The sequence below is a fragment of the Rhinopithecus roxellana genome, chromosome 3 (assembly GCF_007565055.1).
Source record: "Rhinopithecus roxellana isolate Shanxi Qingling chromosome 3, ASM756505v1, whole genome shotgun sequence".
Classification (NCBI taxonomy): Eukaryota; Metazoa; Chordata; class Mammalia; order Primates; family Cercopithecidae; genus Rhinopithecus; species Rhinopithecus roxellana.
In genome coordinates, this window is record NC_044551.1 from 155,444,724 (window position 1) to 155,471,502 (window position 26,779).

Below are 26,779 nucleotides of genomic sequence, written 5' to 3' on the forward strand. Positions count from 1 at the left end.
ATTAGGCAAATGCAGGTTCCTTTTGGCACCCCTATCTCTAGTGATTCTAGATTTGATGCTTGGATAATGACAGTATAATGATGAAAATTCAGAAATTTAACATTGATACCATACTTCTATTTAATTCAGTACCCATAGTCAAATTTTGTCAGTTGTCTCAATTTTTTCCCTTTCTCAACACAATTTCAGTCCAGAATCACTGTGTTTAAGTCTCTTTAGCCTCGTTTAATCTGGAAATATTTATTTTCTTTTCTTTTCTTTTTTTTTTTTTTTTTTGAGACGGAGTCTTGCTCTGTCGCCCAGACTGGAATGCAGTGGTGCCATCTCAGCTCACTGCAAGCTCCGCCTCCCGGGTTCATGCCATTCTCCTGCCTCAGCCTCCCGAGTAGCTGGGACTACAGGTGCCCACCACCATGCCTGCCTAATTTTTTTTTTCTATTTTTAGTAGAGACGGGGTTTCACCATGTTAGGCAGGATGGTCTGTATCTCCTGACATCATGATCCGCCCGCCTCGGCCTCCCAAGTGCTGGGATTACAGGTGTGAGCCACCGCGCCCAGCCTCTGGAAATGTTTCTTAATCTATCTTTGTTTTTTATGGCTCTGACATCTTTTCTTTTCTGTTTTGTTTTGTTTTGTTTTGAGATGGAGTCTTGCTCTGTGGCCCAGGCTGGAGTGCAGTGGCGCGATCTCCATTCACTGCAAGCTCTGCCCCCAGGGTTCATGCCATTCCCCTGCCTCAGCCTCCAGAGTAGCTGGGACTACAGGCGACCGCTACCACGCCTAATTTTTTTGTATTTTTAGTAGAGATGGGGTTTCACGGTGTTTGCCAGGATGGTTTCGATCTCCTGACCTTCTGATCCACCCGCCTCGGCCTCCCAAAGTGCTGGGATTACAGACGTGAGCCACCGTGCCCGGCTGCTTTGACATTTTTCAAGACTACAGCCAGTTATTTTGTAGACTGTCTCACCCTTTGAATTTGATGTTTCCTCATGACTAGTTGAGGTTATGTAATTTTCAGGCAAAATTACACAGAGGTGACGTTGTATCCTTCTCAGCGCATCGTGTTAGGAGGTACGTGATGTGGGTTTGTGCCCTTATTTGGGATGTTAATTTTGATTACTTGGTTAAGGTGGCATCTCAGGTTTCTGGACTCTAAAGTTACTATTTCCCCCATTTGTCATAAATAAATAATCTGTTGGGAGTTACTGTGACACTAGATCACACTTTACTGAGAAACTGAATGCTAATCTACTTGGTTAGCATTCTTTGATTCTTACCTGAAGCAGTTAATATTATGGTTCCTGAATGCTGATTTTTCTTTTTCTTTTTCTTTTTCTTTTTTTTTTTTTTTTTTTTTTTTTTTGAGACCGAGTCTTGCTCTGCCGCCCAGGCTGGAGTGCAGTGGCTGGCTCTCAGCTCACTGCAAGCTCCGCCTCCCGGGTTCACGCCATTCTCCTGTCTCGGCCTCCCGAGTAGCTGGGACTACAGGCGCCTGCCTCGTCGCCCGGCTCGTTTTTTGTATTTTTTAGTAGAGACGGGGTTTCACCGTATTAGCCAGGATGGTCTCGATCTCCTGACCTCATGATCCGCCCGTCTCGGCCTCCCAAAGTGCTGGGATTACAGGCTTGAGCCACCGCGCCCGGCCTTGCTGATTTTTCTAAGTACATTATTCTTTCTACATTTATTAGTTTGTTTCCTGTTGTTTGGAAGAACTTTTCCTTCTTTATTCATATTCGCATGGACTCACGCATTATTCAATGGATCATACTTTCTTTAATCTCCACCAAAGCTCTCTGAAGAAGGCAGTAGTTGGTAGTCTTTTATGAGGGATCTAGTTCAAAGTTATTTATTTATTTATTTTAAGATGGAATCTTGTTCTGTTGCCCAGGCTGGAGTGCAGTGGCATGATCTCGGCTCATTGCAACCTCTGCCTCCCAGGTTCCAGCGATTGTCCTGGCTCAGCCTCATGAGTAGCTGCGATTACAGGCGCCCGCCACCATGCCTGGCTAATTTTTGTATTTTTAGTAGAGATAGTGTTTCACCACATTGGCCAGGCTGGTCTCGAACTCCTGACCTCAGGTGATCCACCCACCTTGGCCTCCCTATGTGCTGGGATTACAAGCATGAACCACCACGCCTGGCCAGTTTTCACCCAGTGGTTTTGACATTCATTGCTAATCCTTGGCTAGATTGGTTACTACAGTGGGGGTTGCAAGATTGTCATTTTCGAATTCTATTCTAGAAATTCCCTCCCCACACCCTTTCTTTTGAGGATCCCTATGGTCTTAAGGATATTTATTTAATTATTTAGTTACAGACAGTTACAGTTATTATTCTCTTTGATAGTTGTCCTAAATTTGGCTGGTGGGAGCCCTTGCTTCCTCTGTCTTTTGATATGATCTTGTTAGTCTTGTCCCCTTTCTGCACAATACAGTGCTTCAGACCTGGAACCCTGGTTTCTATTAATGGGAAATGGTCCCTTTAAAAAAAAAAAAAAAGAGATGGGGTCGCTCTGTGTTGCCAAGGCTTGTCTCAAACTCCTGGGCTCAACTGATCCTCTTGCCTTGGCCTCCCAAAGTGCTGGTATCACAGGCATGAACCACCATGCACATTGTATTTAACAGAAACAAATACTTGGGCACTGATAACACTGGTTTTTTTTGTTTGTTTGTTTGAGACAAAAGCTTGCTCTCTTGCCCATACTGGAGTGCAGTGGTGCGATCTTGGCAACCTCCACCTCCCAGGTTCAAGTGGTTTTCCTGCCTCAGCTTCCTGAGTAGGTGGGATTACAGGCGTGTGCCACCACAGTGGACTAATTTTAGTTTTAGTAGAGACAGGGTTTCACTATGTTGGCCAGGCTGGTTGTTTTGTTTTTTAATTTGACAACATTGTTTTTAAGAGTAGCATTGTAGCCCATTGTGTCATTGTTACATAATTTATTGAGTGATCTGTTGTTTGAAATTTAGGTAATTTATAATTAGTAATGTTTATATACAGCGGTGTTGTGGACATCATTGTATCCAAGTTTTTACGTGTTTCTTAATTTTAGAATAAAATTTTAGCAGTAGATTTTCTGGGTCAGGAATGTACTTTTTTAAGCTTTTCTTTAAAAAAAAAATTTATTATTATTATTATTTTTGAGTTGGAGTTTTGTTCTTGTCACCCAGGCTAGAGTATAATGGCGTGATCTCGGCTCACTGCAACCTCTGCCTCCCAAGTTCAAGCGATTCTCCTGCCTCAGCCTCCTGAGTTGCTGAGATTACAGGCGTGCACCAGCAGCCTGGCTAGTTTTGTATTTTTAATAGAGACAGGGTTTCTCCGTGTTGGTTAGGCTGTTCTCGAACTCCCGATCTCAGGTGATCTGCCCACCTTGGCTTCCCAAAGTGCTGGGATTACAGGAGTGAGACACCACGCCCAGCCTTTATGCTTTTAGATGTCTACCAGCAGTTTGTTGTCTAGAAAGTTTATATCAGTGTTTACCTCAACTTCATGCCTTTTCTGTCTTTTTTTTTCTTTAATAATTTAAGGCACTACTTTTAGAAGAAAAGACTGTTATTTTCATTGATGTTTTCTCCCTATTCTTAAAGCCACTGTCTGACAGAAGTTTCCCTTGACACTGATACAGTGATATTTGACTAAGTGTGATTTGAAATTTCTTCTGGCTATGAGTGATAATAGCTGTGGGTGCAGAGGGCAACCGATTAAGCATTAAGTTTTAATAGAAGAAGACAAGTCCTTCTCTAGGAATCCATCAAAAAATGAAGTGAGGCATACCTTTTAGATACTACTATACCATAAATGTTGTGGAGTAGGAAAAATCAGGATCTTCTGTATTTGTTTTTGAAGCAATGCCTTTGAAAGTAGCTTTCGGCTGGGCATGGTGGCTCACGCCTGTAATCCCAGCACTTTGGGAGGCCAAGGTGGGTGGATCACGAAGTCAGGAGATCGAGACCATCCTATCATGGCTAACACGGTGAAACCCTGTCTCTACTAAAAATGCAAAAACATTAGCTGGGCATGGTGGCGGGTGCCTGTAGTCCCAGCTACTTGGGAGGCTGAGGCAGGAGAATGGTGTGTACCTGGGAGGCGGAGCTTGCAGTGAGCTGAGATCACGCCACTGCACTCCAGCCTGGGCGAAAGAGCGAGACTCCGTCTCAAAAAAAAGAAAAAGGAAAAAAAAAAAGGTTCACTTTAGTTTTTCATCTTCTTTCTAAAGATTGGGCGATAAACTGAGTAGGAACTGAAGTAGGAAGTCTTGCGCTAGAGAAGCCCAAAGGGAAACGTTCTGTGTGTTTGGGAATGCCCTTTTGCAGTACCCCTAGTATTTGTAAGCCTGAAATCATTAAATTTTAAGAGATTGTAAGGTTTACTGGGTCCTCATGTGCAGGCTAGTTAGAATTTTTTCATCTGTGGTGAATATAACTTTCTGATGCAAAAGTCCCAAAGTAGGAGAAGATTTGTTACATATTTCATGTTTGTGTTTGATGTTTGCTTGACTGATTTTTTGTTTCTTTTTTAGAAATGACTGCTGTCCACACAGGCAACATAAACTTCAAGTGGGATCCCAAAAGTCTAGAAATCAGGACTCTGGCAGTCGAGAGACTGTTGGAGCCTCTTGTTACACAGGTAAGAATCTGAAAACACAAATGCATTGTAAACTGGTTCTGTAGCACAGGCCTGGGTAACAACTATAAGAGCAAGGTTATTTAGTTCAAAGCCTTACTTCCAGTACTTGAGTTTAGGTGACAGTTCTTAGATGATTTGAATATTGATGCATGGGTTTATTTAACCCTTTGAGAATGCTGCTGCGGTCATTTTCTTCGGTCTTATTGCTAGTAACTGGGGTCCATGGTATGTAGTGCAACTTTGCAAATGTTTGTGCTTTGCAGATACCTCACCTTTCTTTAGAGGGGAAACCCAAGAAAGGTGGGATCTGGATCCTTGATTGTTAAGGCCTCTCACTCTGCTTAACACACCTTTCATTGTGTGGGATTAATTAGCAGGTAATTGAACTTGAGGGTTTAGGTTTGGTATATTATGTTATAAATGTCACAATGTTAGGGTAGTTCATAAACCGTTAGCGACTAGCTGTGTACCTTTGGTGTTTTGCAATAGTGTGTCTATTGTCTGTATGTGAGAGATTCAGAGAGAGAGAAAATGAGTCTTGTTTGGCAAATTTACACTGTAGCATATCTTAATCATCTTTAACCTATAGATCATCTGGTATTATGTGTATTAATGATGGTAATGTTCTAGGACATAAAGCATCATCACTGTAGGCTTCTTTGGGCAATCATTCCTTTATTAGGGGCCTTTACTAATTAATTGCTGAGATTTGTGTGAATAAACCGTGAAAAGACTTCAGAAGCAAATTATCTTAAAACATTTTGCAAAGTTTGAGAACAGTAGCAGTGCGATCTCCAGATAAAGCTAAGTTCATTGTTAACCTATTTCTGGAACATGGAGTGTTCCAGATACTATATTGGTGACATATCGTAGAGACATCTAGCTTGTCTCTAATCATTTTTTTTTTTTTTTTTTTTTGAGACGGAGTCTCGCTCTGTCACCCAAGCTGGAGTGCACTGGCCAGATCTCAGCTCACTGCAAGCTCCGCCTCCTGGGTTCACACCATTCTTCTGCCTCAGCCTCCCGAGTAGCTGGGACTACAGGCGCCCGCCACCTCGCCCGGCTAGTTTTTTGTATTTTTTAGTAGAGACGGGGTTTCACCATGTTAGCCAGGATGGTCTCGAACTCCTGACCTGGTGATCCGCCCGCCTCGGCCTCCCAAAGTGCTGGGATTACAGGCTTGAGCCACCGCGCCCGGCCTCTAATCATTTTTTAATTTGTAAAATCAAACTAAAAACCTAATGATCATATTTGAGAAATTAAAATATGTGTTAAATCTGTACACGTTCAGAAAGCTGAGTTATTTTGGAAATTAAATATAGCATCATTGCTGTATATCTTAAATATGGGGAATTGTATGTTAATGCTCAGTGGAATCTCATAAATGTGATTTTTTTAAAGAATAACTTAATCTTGCTATCTTTAAAGATATTAGTCATTTTAATTGACTCCAGTTTAATGTTAAAAATGAAACTTTTAGGTTACAACCCTGGTAAACACCAATAGTAAGGGGCCCTCTAATAAGAAGAGAGGTCGTTCTAAGAAGGCTCATGTTTTGGCTGCATCTGTTGAACAAGCAACTGAGAATTTCTTGGAGAAGGGGGATAAAATTGCGAAGGAGAGCCAGTTTCTCAAGGAGGAGCTTGTGGCTGCTGTAGAAGATGTTCGAAAACAAGGTAGGTCATTACTGCTTTTTCGTGTAAAGAGAGGCAGGCCCTTCTAGAAAATAAGTGTTTGAAGGAGATTTTTTTTGTGGTCAGTATTCTGTTCTCATGCTTGCCAATTGCTCAGTAACTTACTCAGTTATTGGAGATGTATTAACTTGGACTGGCTTATATTTTAATTCTCATTCTCATGCTTGCCAATTGCTCAGTAACTTAGTTATTGGAGATGTATTAAGTTGGACTGGCTCAAATTTTAATCATGAGAGATGCTTGCAAAGGGACATCTAGAGAATCTGAATCCACTTCTCTTGGGTGTTTCAAGTAATAGTTAAGTCTTAGAAATGTTGTAACACAATTTGATAGGAAACATGGGACAGAAGTTTACCTTTCATCCTATGTAATACTTCTTTTTAATTCATGCTGAAGAGATGGGTGTGATAAAATAGAAAAATACCTACTCTGAAAAAACTCTAGAAATTGTTCTGTTATGTCAGAATAGTATGTTATATCAGCCATGCATATTTGCACTGGTTGGAGCTTGACTTAAATAAATCTGGGCATAAAGGAATCATGTTTTGGGAAACTCAGAATTGATAAAAAGTAAAATGGTAATCCACAGTTTACCAGTAATTAATGCTAGAAAAATTGTCCTTACTATGTTACAAGTATGGAAGGAAGACTTTAAATATGGAAGGTAAACTTCTTGAAACCTGCAGTTTTTATTTTTAGTAGAGATGGGGTTTCACCAGTTGCTCATGCTGGTCTCAAACTCCCAAGCTCAAACAATCCACCTGCCTCGGCCTCCCAAAGTGCTGGAATTGCAGGCATGAGCCACAGTGCCTTGAAACCTGTGGTTTTGTGTTAGGTTTCTATTCCAGTCAGAGAATTTCAACAATGATGTAGGTTTTTTAGGTTTTTGGATATCAGCTAAGGTAAATCGAGCCCTGCTATTTACAGGTGCTGTACTAGCCCTTGGGAGAACTTCATAGATCTTTCATACCTGATGGTAGATTGCATAGTCCAGTCTTACATCAAATTCATCCTTGTGGCAGTACCCTAAAATGGGCAGTGTCTTAGATAGAGATGACATCTCCAGTTGTTTTCTGAATTTGTGAACAAATAACCTTCAGTGGTAAATATTTTTTCAGTTTTCAGGCTGAAGATAAATATTTCTGATACTGAAAATGAAATTACTAGAATTCCACAGTACTAATTAAGCAGTTATATTAGTTTCCTAGGGCTTCTGTAACATAAATTATTATAAGCTTGGTGGCTTAGAATAATGGAAATTTATTCTCTCATCATTCTGAAGTGCAGAAATCTGAAATCAAGGTGTTGGCAGGCTTGATTCCTTGTTGGAACTTAGGAAGAATCTGTGCATGCCTTTTTCCTAGCTTCTGGTGGTTGCCAGCAGTCCTTGGCTTGTAGACTCATTACTCCAGTCTCTGCCTTTTTTTTTTTTTTTTTTTTTTGAGACGGAGTCTCGCTCTGCCGCCCAGGCTGGAGTGCAGTGGCCGGATCTCAGCTCACTGCAAGCTCCGCCTTCCGGGTTCACGCCATTCTCCTGCCTCAGCCTCCTGAGTAGCTGGGACTACAGGCGCCCGCCACCTCGCCCAGCTAGTTTTTTGTATTTTTTTAGTAGAGACGGGGTTTCACCGTGTTAGCCAGGATGGTCTCAATCTCCTGACCTCGTGATCCGCCTGTCTCGGCCTCCCAAAGTGCTGGGATTACAGGCATGAGCCACTGCGCCCGGCCAGTCTCTGCTTTTGTTATCATATACTTTTCTTTTTTGTGTGTCGCTGTGTCCAAATTTCCTTCTTATAAGGACATCAAGCATTGAATTAGGGCCCACCTTACTCCAGTATAACCTCATTGTAACTTGATATCATTTGCAAAGACTGTTTCCAAATAAAGTTACATTCACAGGCTCCAGGTGGACATGAATTTTTGGGCGATGCTATTCAGCCCAGTACAGTGGGTTTTGAATTAATTTATTTTAAAGTAGTTTAATGGTCCAGGACAGTTTTTTTGAGCTTGATGTTGAGATCAGGCTATTACTTAATTGTGTTCTGTGGTACATTCTCCTCCCCAGCCCTTCTTGTCTGCTGTAACGAAGCTCACAATTATATTAACAGATAAGTTTGGACAAGTGTTTGCTGGGTCTGGTGATTGATATTTCTTTTCTTTTCTTTCTTTTTTTGAGTTGGAGTCTTGCTGTCGCCCAGGCTGGGATGCAGTGGTGCGATCTTGGCTCACCGCAACCTCTTCCTCCTGGGTTCAAGCGATTCTCCTGCCTCAGCTTTCCAAGTAGCTGGGATTACAGGTGTATGCCACCACACCCGGTTAATTTTTGTATTTTTAGTATAGATGGGGTTTTGCCTTATTGGAGGCTGGTCTCGAACTCCTGACCTCAAGTGATCTGCCTGCCGTGGCCTCCTGAAGTGTTGGGATTACAGGCATGAGCCACTGCGCCTGGGCACATGTATTTTCAAAATGCATTTAATTGTTGTAGGTGATTTTTAAAGTTGCCTTTATATGTTTCTTATTTCAGAAGTTTCTCCAATGCAAATGTGTAGCAGTCATGGTATAAGATACATTCCCTGCTCCCCAAAACCCCCACAATTTTGAATGCATATCTGAATTTCTCTTGTTATTTTTGTTTATATATGATAATCTTTTATGTGGTTCTGAATCATGAGGACTTGTCTGTCCTAGTCCAGTTTTGCAATTATTTATTGTCATGACCTATCCACCATAATTTGCCTTCTCTTTGGAAAAAAAGAGCCAAAGCCAAAATATAACTTCCTCCCATCATCATTATTGCATCAGATATGAAAAGCTGAAATGCCTTACTTTTTTCTCTTGGCTCTTTTCTTTGGAGAATTTTAACAAATTTTCTATCATAAATAGAACAAAATACATATTACAAAAATATGAAGCACAGATTGCTTAATCAATTGAGACTTGTTGGCTATGTTGTTGAGGCCATTTACTCATCGTTTGAAACCCTGTAGTGGTGTTGATACGTCTGCAGATTCTTTGGACACCCCTCCCTTAAAAAAAATAGAGCCTAACCCTTGAACATGGGTTGAACTTAGTGATTCCTACAATGACTAGAATGTGGTAGAAGTGGCACTATTTACTTTGGGAGCAAAGTTATAAAAATAGGGCTGTATCCACTCCACTTTTTCTCATGGATTATTCTCTCTGGGGGAAGCTGGCAGCCATGTGGTGAGTGCACTCAGGAGGTCCTGTGGAGAAGAACTGAAGTCTCTCACTATCAGTCAGCACACATTTGTCAAGCATGTGAGTGAACCACCTAGGAAGCAGATCCTCCACCTCCAGTCAAGTTTCAGACATCAGTCCTGACCAACCCCAAATCCCTGACCCATAGAAAACTCTGGGAGTTAATAATTGTTTTAAGCTGTCACCTCTTGGAATTTCTCAGGCAGCAAAAGAAAATTTGTACCAACACTTTTCCCTGCCCTGGCTTCAGTGGTCCTGAGCATTTACATAAAACCCTGACCTAACTGTTCTGAATTTTTCTGATAAATGAAAATATGCCATCCACTGAAACATTTAATTTTTTTTTTTTTTTTTTTTTTGAGACAGAGTCTCGCTCTGTCACCCGGGCTAGAGTGCAGTGGCCGGATTTCAGCTCACTGCAAGCTCCGCCTCCCGGGTTTACGCCATTCTCCTGCCTCAGCCTTCCGAGTAGCTGGGACTACAGGTGCCAGCCACCTCGCCCGGCTAGCTTTTTATATTTTTTAGTAGAGACAGGGTTTCACCGTGTTAGCCAGGATGGTCTCGAACGCCTGACCTCGTGATCCGCCCGTCTCGGCCTCCCAAAGTGCTGGGATTACAGGCTTGAGCCACCGCGCCCGGCCCGAAACACTTAATTTTTAAAGAATTTTTAAGATGTCTTTGTTCTGAATTAGTGTTGACGTTGTTTAGGATGGGGGTTGGCAAATTTCTTCTAGAAGGCCAGGTAATACGTATTTTTGGCTTTTCTGATCATAACAGCTCTGGGCTGGGTGCGGTGGCTTACCCCTGTAGTCCCTGAGGCTGAGTGGGCGGATCACGAGGTCAGGAGATTAAAACCATCCTAGCTAACACAGTGAAACCCTGTCTCTACTAAAAATACAAAAAATTAGCCGGGCATGGTGGTGGGTGCCTGTAGTCCCAGCTACTCAGGAAGCTGAGGCAGGAAAATGGCGTGAACCCGGGAGGTGGAGCTGGCAGTGAGCCAAGACCATGCCACTGCACTCCAGCCTGGGTGACAGAGCGAGACTCCATCTCCAAAAAAAAAAAAAGTCTCTGTTGAAACTATTAATATTCAGCTCTGCTGTTGAATTGGGAAGCAGCTATAGACAGGATATAAAGAAATGGGCATGGGGCATGGCTTTGTTCTAACAAAACTTGGAAAAATTACAGGCTGTAGTTTGCTAACCCTGATCTAGGGTTTTCCCAGGCTGTTAAAGATATGAGCTTACTGTCTTCAAAAAAGTACTTATTTATGTGTTTGTTTATTACACTTTTGAGCCAAAAAGTAGACCTTTGGGTTTGTACATGTCCAGTGCTTCCTGTGCAGTCATAATAACCAGAAATTGGAATGTACACAGTTTTTGATGTGTAACTTTCTTTTTGTGTTAGACCCTGATTACATGAATAATTAATATGCACATTTGTGAGTATACTGAAATTTCATGATAATGCTATAAGTGAGGCTAAAAAAATTCACGTACTTAAAAACTTAGGATCACTTGACTTCAAGGCTAATGAAATGGTCAGGTGGGCCACATGTGGTGGATAGGAGCCAGTCACCAGTTGCATGGCCTCCAAATCCCTGTAATCTAGGAGTTTAATTGTACTACTAATCTGCTTAGTTTTTGAGTAACTACCTTATATAGGCGGAGGTGTACGTATGCCTCTTAGATGTGCTCTTTTCTTATTTTAGGATCCTGTTAACCTCCCATATCCCTCCCATCCTCATTAGATCAATCTTACCTTTGTACTTTTTCATCTTAGCGCTTATCACAGAGGTAATTTAAATTGGTTGCCTTTTCCTCTCCACGCTCCAGCAGTGCAGGTTCTGTGCTGGTCTGGTGACCATTCCCTTTGTATTTAAGATGGTACCTGGTCCGTGATAGGCACTTAAATGTTTGAGTAAGATAATTGATTATTCTCTGAGAAGTACAGTGAAAGAAAATGCTCTTTTCTCAAAATTCGAAGTGTGTTTTCCTTTCCAGTGCCAAATGTAAATGCATGGGTAGGGATGGAGAATCTTATGCTTTTTTTTTTTTTTAATTGAGTTATAATTTCACATACCATGAAAATCACCCATTTAAAGTATATCATGCAGTGTTTTTTAGGGTATTCAGACTTGTACAGCTATCACCATGATCTAATTCCAGAACATTTTTATCATCCCTAAAAGAAACCTCATACCCATTAGCAGACATTCCCCATCCATGTACATTTTAACAGTAGATAAAGAGTAGCAGCTGCCTTGTGGTACATAAATGTATTTTATGAATCCTTGAATAGGGCTTGACCAGAAAAAGAAGGCTCTTAAGCCAGATAGGGGACTTTCAGGGGACAGAGATGAGAAGACTTAAATGAAGCTTTTTTGAAAAAGGAGAGACATTATGAACAGAGGCACATTAATGTTAAATTTGAAGTGGAGTGATGAGGAACAGCTTCTTACTACAACAGTGTTTTATAATCCATTAGCCACAGTTTATACTTGGATCTCAAAGGCCAGGATCAAAGTCTTACTGCTACTTCCGTAACTTCTTCCCTATAGCTCATGGGCATTTGTGGGTCAGTGAAGGGGGAGAAGACCCAAATAAACTGAAGTCCACCTTTATGTATTCCTGCACTGCTTCTAGTGATATTTTGCTCAGTATATGATTTGTGCACTGAGCAACAGTAGATTTCTCGGGAAGAAGCTTGTGTCAGGGAAATCTGAATGAGGAATGGGCTGGTTGATGGTGTGTGATCCCTGAGGGGGAGATGATATTCTAGCACATAGGAGGCTGTTTTTCCTGTTTTTTTTCCCCCCCTAGAGCTTATAATGACACATGAATACGAAAAATAATTAATAGCATGAGTGGCAGAGGAATGGGAGGGTAAGCATGGGATTGGGAAAGTTTACTAAAGGTGTTTGAGCTTCCATTGGATCTTGAAAGGTAGAAAAGGGAGCAAGAGGAAACTCATCCAGGTAAGAAAAATAGACTATGCAAGATGGGCATGAGGAACAGTGAGGTCCCTGGCTGGAGGTGGGTGCTAGTCTTGTTGAGCACTGCTGGCAGGAGAGGTTTTTTTGTTTTTTTTGAGATGGAGTCTCACTCTTGTCCAGGCCGGAGTGCAGTGGTGGTATCTCGGCTCACTGCAACGTCTGCCTCCTGGATTCAAGCGATTCTCCTGCCTCAGCCTCCTGAGTAGCTGGGAGTACAGGCGCATACCACCACGCCTGGCTAATTTTTATATTTTTAGTAGAGATGGGGTTTCACCATATTGGCCAGGCTGGTCTCAAACTCCTGACCTCGTGATTCACCCACCTTGGCCTCCCAAAATGTTAGGATTACAGGCGTGAGCCACTGCTCCCGGCCGCAGGAGAGGTTTAATCTAGTTTGGAGCGTTTTTTGAGGGTGACTTGGAATGCCATATGAAGAAGGGAGGGCTGTTAGGGACATGATCTAGAATCAAGAGAAGTCTATGGTTGGGACAGATCTCATAGCTTACATGGTGCAGGTCCCATATGCTTGAATATATCAAGTGACACACGACTCACTTATTACCTCAAGGAGGAGTTCTTTCCAGCATTGGTTTGTGTTTATTTTGAAAGCTTTTTTTTTCCTTTTGAAACTGAAATTTGTCTCTTTAATTTTCTTCCTGTTTTAAGATGTTCCACCATCTGGGCAATATAGAATATGAGGAAAAGTAGAGTTTTTGCAGGGAGATTAGTGTTAGCTGTGTGCAGGAAGGATTAAAGGGATTGGTGGAGAGCCCAGAGGCAGGACCTAGACTCTGGAGATGACCATAGTAGTGGAGAGTGAAATGGAGCTGTGTAGGAAGGGACTGCTGTAACAGAATTGACGGAGAGAATTGGCCAGTTGTCATGCATGTTAACTGCCAGCAAGGCCTGTTCAAGTAGCTGATCTTTTCAATAGGTAAAACTAAGGGACCTGGTATGTGAAAAGTTGTAGTAATTTGTTTTCCTGTGACTTGAGTCATTTAGGGTGGTGTTGAGGCAGTGTGTGCTGCTAAGGACCTGTGTTCTTACAGGTGTAAAATGCTGCCTTTTAAAATGTTTGCATTATTTGGTTGTAATGAATGTCAAACTTTATTTTGTGTTTATTAATCACATGTATTAATATTTATTAATATATCTGAAACATCATGGTGTTTGAGTTCCTAGAGCAATGATAAATATTGATAAACGTTAGTGCTCCTTTTTCTGTTGATTTGTTGAAGCCCTGTTATTTTCTTTTTAATTGGAATTCCACCAAGTTTTCAAAAATGGAGACATAGCTCATCGGCTGGAGATGCTGATCTTTTAGATTTCTCTTTATTAGTCTAATGGCATAGCAGAGGTTAAATTATCTTGGAGTAGAAAATCAAGAAATGATTGTATGTGTCTGTAATTTTGGTTTTAATGGTAGGACAAGATTATGGTAATCTGGGAAAAGGTGATTGAGTTCTGCTGAACAGAGCAAGGATTGATTGTAGCTAAGTCTAGTGACTTACTGCCTGCCATTTGGTTTGCCCTTCATTTTGTGACTATCATACCACTAACCACAGCCAGTCACCTCTCATGTATGTATTGTTATTCTCATGGCAAACACCATGAAAACCTCTGGGTAATTCACTGCAGCCTCTTCTTCAATGCTGAAAAAACTTTTTTTTTTTTTTTTTTGAGACAGTCTTGCTCTGTCGCCCGCCCAGGCTGGAGTGCAGTGGCCGGATCTCAGCTCACTGCAAGCTCCGCCTCCCGGGTTCAGGCCATTCTCCTGCCTCAGCCTCCTGAGTAGCTGGGACTACAGGCGCCCGCCACCTTGCCCGGCTAGTTTTTTTTGCATTTTTTAGTAGAGACAGGGTTTCACCGTGTTAGCCAGGATGGTCTCGATCTCCTGACCTCGTGATCCACCCGTCTCGGCCTCCCAAAGTGCTGGGATTACAGACATGAGCCACCGCGCCCGGCCTGAAAAAACATTTTATAGTGACAACTATACATCCTTTCTCCCCCAGGTGGCCAGAAAGTGAAGACAGAGTAAGTTATTTTACTAAATATTCCTGTCCATAAATAACAAGCACACATCTTAATGTTTGGCTTACAGTTTTTCCCCTTTCATATCTATTTGTGTTTAGACAGATTTGTCTTAGGATTTCTTTGAAATGTTTCTTTTTAGGTTTTGGCTTTCGGGTCATTCCATTTCAGGCAAACTTTGATACTGCGAATGCATTTTCCTTGAGTAGGAGATCTCAGCATACTGAAAGCAGTCAATGTTGTTCAGTACTAAATCTCAGTCATTACGTAAACCATCTTTTATGTAAAAAATGTCAGCCGGGTGTGGTGGCTCACACATCTGTAATCCCAGCACTTTGGGAGGCCTAGGCGGGCAAATCACGAGGTCAAGAAATCAAGACCCTCCTGGCCAACATGGTGAAACCCTGTCTCTACTAAAATACAAAAAATTAGCCAGGCATGGTGGCATGTGCCTGTACTCCCAGCTGCTCAGGAGGCTGAGGCGGGGGAATTGCTTGAGCCCGGGAGGCAGAGATTGCAGTGAGCTGAGAGTGCACCACTGCGCTGCAGTCTGGTGACAGAGTGAGACTGTCTCAAAAAAAAAAAAAAGGTCTTGTTAGTTTTAGAACAAGAAAAGAATATTTATTGGCTGCTAACACAATAGTTAAAACCTGTGAGTTTGCAAGCGTCTGGGTAATCTTAGTACCTATAGTTGATTTGTGAGCATACTCTAATTGTACTTGTTTTCTCAGCTTTTTTTTTTTTTTTTTTTTTAGAGAGGCAATTACTTTTCATTGTAGCTGTTCTTATTTTTTTAATTTTATTTTTAATTTTTATTATACTTTAAGTTCTAGGGTACAAGTGCACAGCATGCAGGTTTGTTACATGTCTATACATGTGCCATGTTGGTGTACTGCACCCATTTTCAGCTTTTTAAAAATCTTTAAAGCATGAATTACCCAGTCTCATAAAACTGAGGGTCTCTTAGGGCATTGTTAAAAAGAAAGGATAGAAAATGAGAGTTCTTAATTGATGTTAATGGAGAGACATTCTTTTATTTCAGTAATTGTGTGTAACTGTGTAGTGAAGCTAAGGACATAGATGCCATCTTCTTTGGTACAGCTTGAATAATTTGTATATAGGGAGAAAAAAATACATACACACATGTATGTGTATGTGTATGTATACATGCTTCACTTTGAATCTTGGCAAGATAATTTTCAGAAAAATAATGTATTTCATCCCGGACAAAAGGACATTGAGCACAGGCTGTCAGGCTCTTGAGGCATGATTTTCTCCCTGGCAACTGACTAGAGTCAAGATTGAAGGAGGCGAAAATTGGTCTCCTGTCCAGTGCAGATGTTGACAGCTTCAGACTGATGTACTCACATCTACTGTAGACAGCCTGGAAGACAGTTGTTAAGAGACAGATGTGATTAGGACAAAGCAAGTATCAGTGACTGTTTTAAGTGGAGTTTGACAGGTAGACAGGAGGCAGAATAGAATCAGGGTTTGCTGGGTTCATGATGTGAAGACTTAAAACATAGCTTTGAAGAGCATTGCGTGGGTGTGTGTGAGAGAGATTGCATTTTAATTTGATCTGGTTAGTGTGGTTTTAATCGGGTTGAGATCATGAGCTTGATCTCACATACGGGCTCTTTAATTTTTCACAGGAGAAAAATGACAAGTATTCCTACTTGGAAGGTTTACTTTGGAATGGGTTTCAAAAAGTGTTAATGATGCTCTGGAAGAGCGGTAGCTGGGAAACATTCAACATTTTGAAAAAGATTAAAGTTAAGTTAATTAGATTTTCAGATTTAGTATAATAACTTTATTAAAACTAGCAAGAAATCAGCTGATTTTTTTCTAATATTCTTCCATTGAGTTCTGGCTTCTCATTTGTTTTCTTGTCTTTTCCGCTTGTCTTGGTAGAATTTTCATCCTGTTTTTTCCTCTTGTTTTTGTGGATGTCTCTTTTCATGTGATCCCATTGTGGCTTAGTCTGTTGTTAGAAGTGCCCCCACTCCAATTCCTACCTTTCAGATGTTCCTGAAGACTATAATTAATTTAAAAATTGTTATTGACCCCATTCCTTCAGTCTCACCACTTAATCCATTTTTTCTTGCTCTTCATTTAACTTGAGCAGGAAAAGCAAAATATAAATTCTGAAAAATCATTAGCTGGTTGTCATCTGGGAATTTTATGTCTTAAAGTTGTCTGCCTGACTTAAACTATAAGTCTTTAGGGCGGAGGCTATATTTTCTTTGACTTGGGATGTGTCAAGGATGCTGTCTGCTTCTGGATCACTACCCTTGTGTGAGCATATGCTGCTTTGCAGAGACTTGGGTTCTGCTGTAGCCAGCTTGGAATTAAGGAAAGAAGAGTGAAGTTATTAAATTCTAATGTCATTTTGAAGTGCTTCATTTTTTCCCCTTTAATTAAAAAGTCTGTCTTGTTAAGCTCACAAAAATAAATAACACTAACCAGGATAATAATACTTATGAGTTACAGTGGGTAATATTACTGCCTTAATATATTTGTACAGTCAGTGTAGCTGAGGAAGTTATTTTAGGTATTAAAATTTTGGTTTTGGCATGACTTCAACCATGATGTTGCAGTAACATGATTTCTACTAGTTAATTTCTTAAGAAAGTGATTCCAAGTTGAAATGCATGTTATGCATTTATTTGAATGTGTAATCAGGAAGTAAGTGCCTCTCTTTGGAGTGTTTCTGAATAGCAGCAGGGCACACTTGAATTAGTAAGGAAAATGAGAACATGAATATGTGTGTTACTTTATTTTAACTTCTTTCTTTTTAATCCATTCTGTCTGTCAACTGGAAAAAGAAATTTCAAAGCTTCTTTCTTTACCCTCAGGGGATGGGGAAGGTGGGGGGGGGGTAAGTTAAGAGGTTTTCTAGACTTGCTCTGATTCAGATGAGCTTATAGTATTTAAATAACTTCATATTAAATGTTTATTTCCTGGTTTGTTTTTTTCTTTTTTTAATAGACGGAGTCTTGCTCTGTTGCCCAGGCTGGAGTGCAGTGGTGCAATCTCGGCTCACTGCAACCTCTGCCTCCTAGGTTCAAGTGATTCTCCTGCCTCAGCCTCCCAAGTAGCTGGGATTGCTGGCACCCACCACCACGCCTGGCTAATTTTGTATTTTTAGTAGAGACAGGGTTTTGGCATGTTGGCTAGGCTGGTCTCGAACTCCTAACCTCAGGTGATCTGCCTGTCTTCGCCTCCCAAAGTGCTGGGATTACAGGCATGAGCCGCCAGACCTGGCCTCTTTTCTGGGTTGACTTTCAAAAGATAAACAATTGGGTGGATTAAAAAAACAAAAACAAAACAAAACAAAAACTGCATCCCAGAAAGTTCTCTTAAGGCATCTGTCAGGGATTCTTTTGAGTTATTCTCAGTTTACCTGTACTTGCAGGAATATCATCTAGGGGTCCGTTTTTACCAAATATCCCTCCTTGATAAACGGAAGGCTTAAGATTGAGAAGAATAAAATGTTTTATTCAAGGTCATCATGATGTCATAGGGCATGTCGGTTATGCCAAATATGTGCTACCATTTGGTTCCTTCTTGTAAGGGCTATGTTATGAAGTCTATTATTTTTTGCATCTATATTGCCAATTTGTCTTCATTGACAAGTGTGGAAAACGTCTTATTTTATTACCAGATCATAGAAAATGAATTAAAATTTGGCTGGGTGGGAGTGGTGGGACATGGGGTTGGGATGGGGTAGGAAACAATATTTAACTTTGGATTATCTTGAAGTTAGGAGATAATTTTGTGAAGTCTTGGTCCTGTTATTTTATTATTTTGTAAAATGAAAGTTGATGGAATAACAGATGAAAATAGTTATCAGGCTGGGCGTGATGGCCCATGCCTGTAATTCCAGCACTTTGGGAGGCTGAGGCAGGTAGATCACCCGAGGTCAGGAATTCGAGACCAGCCTGACCAACATGGTGAAACCCTTGTCTCTACTGAAAATACAAAAATTAGCCAGGTGTGGTAGCTTTCACCTGAAGCCCCATCTACTCAAGTGACTGAAGTGGGAGAATCACTTGAACTCAGGAGGTAGAGGTTGCAATAAGCCAAGATGGCGCCGCTGCACACCACCCTAGGTGAAGGAGCGAGACTGTCTCAAAAGAAAAAAAAAAAAAACTGGCCAGGTGCGGTGGCTCATGCTTGTAATCCCAGCACTTCGGGAGGCCGAGGTGGGCGGATCACGAGGTCAGGAGTTTGCGACCAGCCTGACCAACATGGTGAAACCCCATCTACTAAAAATACAGAAATTAACTGGGCATGGTCATGCACTCCTGTAATCCCAGCTACTCTGGAGGCTGAGGCACTAGTAGAATTGCTTGAACTCAGGAGGTGGAGATTGCAGTGAGCCGAGATTGTGCCACGGCACTCCAGCCTGGGTGACAGAGCGAGACTGTAAAAAAAAAAAAAAAAAAAAAAAAGCTATCACTTATTGGTGAGATCCCTTAATCAAATCAAATATATTTAAGAGAAGTTGGTATAAAGTAGGTTTATCAGTAGGTTTTGGAGCTAAAGCACCAAAACGTAACTTTCAAGAGTTAGGAATCTCATGATAGGGAAGTTTTGGGTATTCATTCAAATCCAGGGCTGGGTGTTTTTTACTCTGTAAAACACTGTGTAAAAAGATGCCAAGCTGTTAAGTACAGGGCAGTTTTATTATAGGCTTGCCTGTAATATTGGTTGCTTTCTCTTTTTCTTTTTTTCTTCCTTTAGTTCTACTCCCTGGGTAGAATTAAAAACTGTTTTAAAATGAGCGTTTATTTTCTGCCGTGAACATGTGTTTTGATAGTAAGAGCAAAAAGAAAAAAATAAAAACTTACAATTTTGTAACTTAGAGATGAAACTGATGGTTAACATTTTTGTCCTAAACTCTTTGCAGTTTGTTTCCTATTAATATGCCCATGTGGGTAGATATATATTGGGTTTGATTATGCCATTTGCTTTTTTTCACTTAATGGATACTGAACATCTTTCAGTAATATTAAGTATTCTTCTACAACATAATTTTTAATGGCTGAACACTATCCTCTAGAGAGTAATATGATTTAAGAACATTATTTTATACCAGCAAACTCAAGACTTCTCTTTAATACTGTTATGTCAGGAGTTTTATTCACTTTTCACATTTTCAAAGGAGTATGGTGTTAAGAAATAGTTATAATCGTAGTTTTTTACTTTAAAGACTGAAGTCTCCTATTGTTAAGAAGTATATATTGGCCGGGCGCGGTGGCTCACGCATGTAATCCCAGCACTTTGGGAGGCCGAGACGGGCAGATCACGAGGTCAGTGGATCGAGACCATCCCGGCTAACACAGTGAAACCCCATCTCTACTAAAAATATAAAAAAATTAGCCGGGCGTGGTGGCAGGCGCCTGTAGTCCCAGCTACTCGGGAGGCTGAGGCGGGAGAATGGCGTGAACCCGGGAGGCAGAGCTTGCAGTGAGCTGAGATCAAGCCACTGCACTCCAGCCTGGGCGACGGAGCGAGACTCCGTCTCCAAAAAAAAACAAAATGCAAAAAATTAGCCGGGCGTGGTGGTGGGTGCCAGCAATCCCAGCTACTTGGGAGGCTGAGGCAGGAGAATGGCGTGAACCCGGGAGGCGGAGCTTGCAGTGAGCCGAGATCGCGCCACTGCACTCCAGCTGGGGTGACAGAGCGAGACTCTGTCTCAGGAAAAAAAAATAAAATAAAATAAAGGAGAAGTATATATCTGAGAAGAAGAAAAAGGTTTTAAATTCATTTTGTTAAAATCATTTTGTTTTAAATTCATTTTGTCAAAAAGTTAAAATCATTTTGAGAAAAAAGAGCAAAGTTACTTGAGCATGGTTGTCTGGGAAATCAGTAGGAGAAGGGAGAGTTGGAATTCTAAGTATGCTCATGAAACTGATCCTGAAATGAGTAATTTGAACATGTTTAAGATGGTTGATGGTGTCTAACTCTTCTCCTGGAAGCTTTTGTCATTTTAGCGCAGGGCTGTTTTTGCTGGTTTGCAAAAACATTGAGGTGGATGTCTTTAAAATCTCTTTTCTCTTTTGGATTTGGCAGTTGATAACAAACAATATGCTCTTGTAAAATGTTCTGTTTAAGAAATACCTACGTAAGGTCCACATAACCATTGCATCTTCTTCCCTGCAGCAACTCTACAAAAAATTTTGAAAATGAGATTGGGGCTACTGGTACCCATTTATTTTACCACTGGGCTTACTCTTGTTTTGAATAAACCCCTCTACTAGCTGACTTTATAAGCTTTTACAGAAAGATTTTGTAGTATGTGCAAGTTTTACTTTTTCATTTTTGCATGAACTAGCAGCCACGGTATTTTTATACTTCAGAAAAAAGAAAATTTGAAGCCTGAGTTTTATTATCATACACATGAACTAAAGATATTAACATTTTTATCATTTAAAAACTTCTTTTAATATGAAAGTATTCATTATAGAAAGTAAAAATAAACAATAAACAATCAGGCTATACCACCTTATGATTAAGCTCTGTTGACATTTTGGTATGTGTTGGTTGTAGTGTTTACCATCCCATCCCTTCCCCAGGACATAAACACATTATGATCTCCATTCTCACTGTGCAGTATGGATTGTTATATCTCTGCTATTTAAAATGGAAATGAAAATCATTTCAATTGATAAAGATACCTGGTGGGGGGGGTAGATTGTATAATTTATCGAAGATAAGCTGTGTTTCTCTACTGGGCTGGCAAAAATTCTTTTTTCTGGACCTTAAAGGTAGAAAGGTTCTGGTGAAGAAGCTATTTAAAAGTATACTTAGTATTATTCTGGGGAAGAAGATAGAACTTTGCCCTATTTATTGAGGTTCCTTGGAGATTGAGGTTCCTTGGAGGACTTTTAGAGACAGTAGAGATGTTTCCATAGCTGGATTTCTGAGCCATTACATTGTGGTTGGAAATCTTTCTTGTCGTAATATACTGTAGAATTTTGGGATGTGACACTGTAAATGGGATAGATGAGGAAGATGACCAGTTCCTGAGAACTGGAAGGAATCCCATCTTGACTTGAGAACTTCTTTAAAGCAAAACAAAACAACAACAACAACAACAAAACTGCTTAAAAATAAAAAGCAGTTGGAAAAACTTAAGGCACAGCAAGCTTTGGTTGTAGCTATTAGCACAAAAGAAACAATTATTACTACTTTCTGCAGTATAAACAGTGGAGTGAAGGAAACTCTCCTCATCCTTTATAGCTTCAACATTTAAAATTAAAAGCTAATGTTTCCTCTCTCCTTTAGGAAACTTGCTATCATGACTATTTCTAAAAAGGTAAGAAACAGCTGGTGTGTAGATAATGACATGTTCTAAATAAGTTTAAAAATTGGAAAAAGTAGATGGAAAAGTAGAAGGGGGCGCAGAAGTATTTGTTGAGCTTTGCATATATTATCTCATTTAATTTTCAAAACAACCGAGTAAGGTATGGGAGATAGTGTACTCATTTTCCAGAGAAGAAAACAGCTAGAGATAAAGCAACCCAAAGTAACACAGCCGTCAAATATCGAAGCTGGATTTGGACCCAGTTCCAATACTTTATTTCATCTACACCAAGTAGTGTTCTGGGAGAAAAGTAGTTGTATTCATTAACATTACTTAATAGCATTCTTTGTTTTAAAGGAGCAACGCAACAGGCCCAGGTTAAAACAAACAAGCCTTTTATTCTTTTTATCCATCGCCCAAATATTTTCCAAGCCTATCCTCTCCCTGTAACTTTATAAAGTTTGGTTGCTCTCAGGCGAGTTTACTTGTGATATTTGATGCTTCAAAAAGTTCTTGATCTTTTCTTCTCCTAATAAAGAATTGTGGGGTTTTTTTGTTTGTTTGTTTACTTTATAATTGCCAGTTGTCTTTGTTTTAAACTCCAGAGGAACTTATTTTGTTTCCAGCTCAGGAGAGAGCATCACCGGATGACAGATTTTATTTCATGGCAGATGGTACAGTAGTATTGAGTTCTTGTAAGTTTCATCTCCTTTGTATCTTGGTTAATACTAGATGTAGCGTAGTTGACTGGAAACAGCTGGGACAAAGTCAGGTTTTACAACCATGCGACCATGGACGTAGTTCCTGTCTGCCTCAGTTTCCCCAGTTTGCCCTTTTGTGTGCAGAGAGCACTTTTAATGTCTTAAAATTTTACTCTATAAACTAATTGACAGGTATCTTTTTAAATTTTTTATTTTTTTATTTTTTAAACATTTTTTTGAGATGGAGTCTTGTTATGTCACCCAGGCCATCATGCCTGGCTAATTTTTACATTATTATTATTACTATTTTTATTTATTTATTTTTTTAGTAGGTCCAGTCTTGAACCCTTGACCTCAAGTTATCCCCCGGCCTCAGCCTCCTAAAGTGCTGGGATTACAGGCTTGAGCCACCAGGCCTGGCCTTCTGCTGCACTTTTTTTTTTTTCAGACAGAGTTTCACTCTTGTTGTCCCAAAAATGTATGAGAACCCTGCACTTTTTACAAAAATAATTTTATCTTGTGTTGAAAATGCAGCTTTTATGTGGGCGCAGGGCTGCTATAAGAAAGGTGTACCTATAGACTAGTAAGATTTGAGAAAAAGCAAAGTCGTTATATGACAATTTAAAGCAAAAGGGAGGTGAAAGATCTAGAGCTGGAGAATTTAATGCCAGTAAGGGGTGGTTTGATAATATAAGAGAGATGTGGCTTTAAAAATATCAAGATAACAGTGGAAGCAGCTTCTGCTGACCAAGAGAAGGGTTCCCAAATGCCATTAAAAAGTGCAGCAGCAGGCCAGAGGCAGTGGCTCACACCTGTAATCCCAGCACTTTGGGAGGCCAAGGCAGGCAGATCACCTGAGGCAGGAGTTCAAGATCAGTCTGACCAACATGGAGAAACCCTGTCTCTACTTAAAAAAAAGAAAAGAAAAATTAGCCATGCATGGTGGCGTATGCCTGTAATCCGAGCTACTTGGGAGGCTGAGGCAGGAGAATCACTTGAACCCGGGAAGCGGAGGTTGCAGTGAACTGAGATGGTGCCACTGCACTCCAGCCTGGGCAACGAGCAAAACTCCATCTAAAAAAAAATGCAACAGAAGGGCGAGCACGGTGGCGCATGCCTGCAGCCACAGCTGCAGACCTCAGTTCACAGTGCATATCAGGCAGTTCACCTTTTTCTTAAAATGTCATTACTTTTCTCTACTTCTTGGTAGTACTTCCAGCATCACTAGTGGCACTTCGTATGAGCTTCATGGTGTCAACGTCTTGAGTGTTGTATTAAACATGATGAAAATGTATGAGAACTACGAATGACCACTTTTCACTGTCATATGCAATTTACTGGCCGTGAACTGCTCAGGTGGAGATGATTAGCATCACATGCAGATGCATCATATGGTATTTTAAGTGGATATTCACAACACTTGAGCTTACTGCTATAGCAATAGGAGATGGCTACAAAATTATTACAGTAGTACAGTGTGTACTACAGTTAATTTTATGTTTGATTATGATTTAAACTGCATCTTTACATTTGTTTATATTTCCCTTCACTGCAAATGGCACCATGTATGGCCTGTGTTTGTGTGCCTAAGTTTTGATAAGTTTTAACTTTCTGTAGTAGGTTTGTGTATATTTATGGTAGTACATGATAAAATAGGCTAGTGATATTTTATGCATTCATGATATACCTTTTTCTTAGTTTTTTGGTACTTCTGTATTACATGATTTGAGTTTTTTTCAAATTGTTGCCAATCTCTGAAAAAATTTTCAATATACTTACTGAACAAAATCCACATATAAGTAAACCCATGCAATTCAAACCCAGACTATGTTGTTCAAGGGTAACTGTAAAAACGTTGCTGCTGGCTTTTAAGTGTACAAATAGCTGCATAAATAACTGATGTGCATCGTGACCAGTCATGTCACCTCTTTCAAAGTCTGTTGGTGATAGTTCCCTGCAAATCTGTTCAGTTTATGCAAAGTGTGTAGTTGTGTTGCTTCCTTTTCTCTTAGTGATAAACCCACATGAACTCCTTGACAGAATTGAATAATTGAAAGAGGGAATTAGCCAACAAAGGTGAATGTGCAACAAAGAAATGAAAAGTGGCAGACCTGGAATTGAAATTTCATTAGAATATAAAGGGAAGAAATAGCTGGTTGTGAAAATGTTGACCCAGCTGCTATTTAAAACTCTGGCTATGCAGCTGGAACTACTTAGTGAAGGCAAACTTCTTGACTTAAATGAGGAACGTGGTTATGATGTCCAAGAGAATGTGTGACATCATTAAAAACGACACATTAAAGGAACTCTTGAAGATATTCATGACAAATAAGTGTAGATATTGGATAAAATGTTGGAAATGAATCCAAACTTAGAAAGGAATATGATGATTCGCCAAAGGGCTACAAAAGATGCTCATTCTGCACCCTAGTGTAAATGACAAGAAGAAGGCAGGGAAGCATTGTTCAGACTACTTTTGAAAATTTTTTAACAAGGAAATTAAAATACTTTGTTTCAGTGTTTATAATGTTTTAATTTAGTACATTAAATAAATATTGGTTGACTATATCATATCCCTATACATTTATAATAGACAGTAAAGGAATTTTTAATGCTTAGACAAAAGTATTTATTTTTAATTTTTACACGCTGGAGCGCAGTGGCACGATCATGGCTCACTGCAGCCTTGGCTTCCTGGGATCAAGCAATCATCCCATCTTAGCCTCCCAAGTAGCTCACTTTGTTGCCCAGGGTGATCTGAAACTCCTGGGCTCAGTCGATTCTCCTACCTTGACCTCCCAAAGTGCAGGAATTACAGTTGTGAGCTCCCATGCCTGGCTCACAAAATTTTGGGGAGCCTTATTTTTAAAAAAAATTTATTTTTTTGTTTTCTTCAAACATGGTGTTGTAAACTGCCAAAAATTCTTAAAGGTCACAGGAGAATCATAATTCTCTGTGATTAATCTCTGATTAGGATCAGTTTACACTGTTTGAACTTGTATGGTCATTTTTACAGTTCTGTGCTACTGTGCAAAGTGAAGATGATCAGTATTATCTCTGTTTTACAACTGTGGAACCTGAGACTTATTTAGTGGTGAAGCTGTGGTTTTTGTTAGTTTGACTTCCGAGTTTATGGTCTTACTCTTTATTATACCAGTACCCCTACACAAGATTTTTATTTTCTGAGACAAGGTCTTGCCCTGTTGCCCAGGTCTGGAGTGCAGTGGTGCTGTCCCAGCTCACTGTAGCCTTGACCTCGTGGGCTCAAGTGATCCTCCCACTTCAGCCTCCTGAGTAGCTGGGATTAAAGGCATGTACCGCCACACTTAGCTAATTAATTTTTTTTTCTTTTCAATAGAGACAGGGTCTCACTATATTGCCCACACTGATCTCAAACTCTCTGGGCTGAAATGTTCCTCCTGCCTCAGCTTCTCAGAATTCTGGGATTATAGGTGCTACATAAAATTGAAAATAAAGTAGAAAATAATTCCTTTAGTAGCCCTTGACTTTTCCTCCTGGTAATGGGCCAAATTCTTTTTTTTTTTTTTTTTTTTTTTTTTTTTTTGGGAGATGGAGTCTATCTGTCACCCACATGCTGGAGTGTGGTAGCACAATCATGGTTCACTGTAGTCTTGGCTTCCTGGGCTCAAGTGATCATCCCATCTTAGCCTCCCAAGTAGCTAAGGCTATAGGTATATGCCCTCATGCCTGGCTAATTTTTCTTTATTATTTGTAGAGATGAGGTCTCACAATATTATGCAGGCTGGTCTTGAACTCCTGGTCTCAAGGGTCCTCCTGCCTGGACTTTTCAAAGTGCTGAGATCACAGGTGTGAGCCACCGTGTCTGGTCTTAGGCCAAATTCTTGAAAGAGCAGTCTTATTTATAACTTGTTTTATTACCTTTGAAGTCTGGTATGTGCAATTCCCAGAAAGCCACTCGTCTTCTTCATCGTCTTGTGCCAGCCACATTGGCTTCCTTGGCCTTCCATAATCTTTTTAGATCTTTGACTTGGTGTTCCCTCTACCTGGAATACTGTTCCTCCAGATAGCCACATTATTCCTGTGATTCCTTTGTCAAGACTGTCTTCAAATCAAATGGTATTTTTTCAAGGAGGCCTACCTTGATCCCGCTATTTTAAATTGTACCTTACATCCCTTTTCTCTGTCCTCCTTTCTGTCACTGCCCCCGACCCTAACCCAGTAC

The 26,779-nt window shown here is 40.4% G+C and overlaps 1 protein-coding gene across 1 annotated transcript in view; it reads left to right on the forward strand.

Moving 5' to 3' along the window:
* The window catches only part of CTNNA1 (catenin alpha 1), a 180,253-nt gene that overhangs the window by 21,912 nt on the left and 131,562 nt on the right, over nt 1–26,779 (forward strand). Inside the window, exons 2-3 of the mRNA XM_010388106.2 lie at nt 4,520–4,626; nt 6,107–6,302. Of these exons, the coding sequence (XP_010386408.1) occupies nt 4,522–4,626; nt 6,107–6,302 (301 nt within the window). The 5' untranslated portion in view covers nt 4,520–4,521. The remainder of the gene's footprint in view (nt 1–4,519; nt 4,627–6,106; nt 6,303–26,779) is intronic.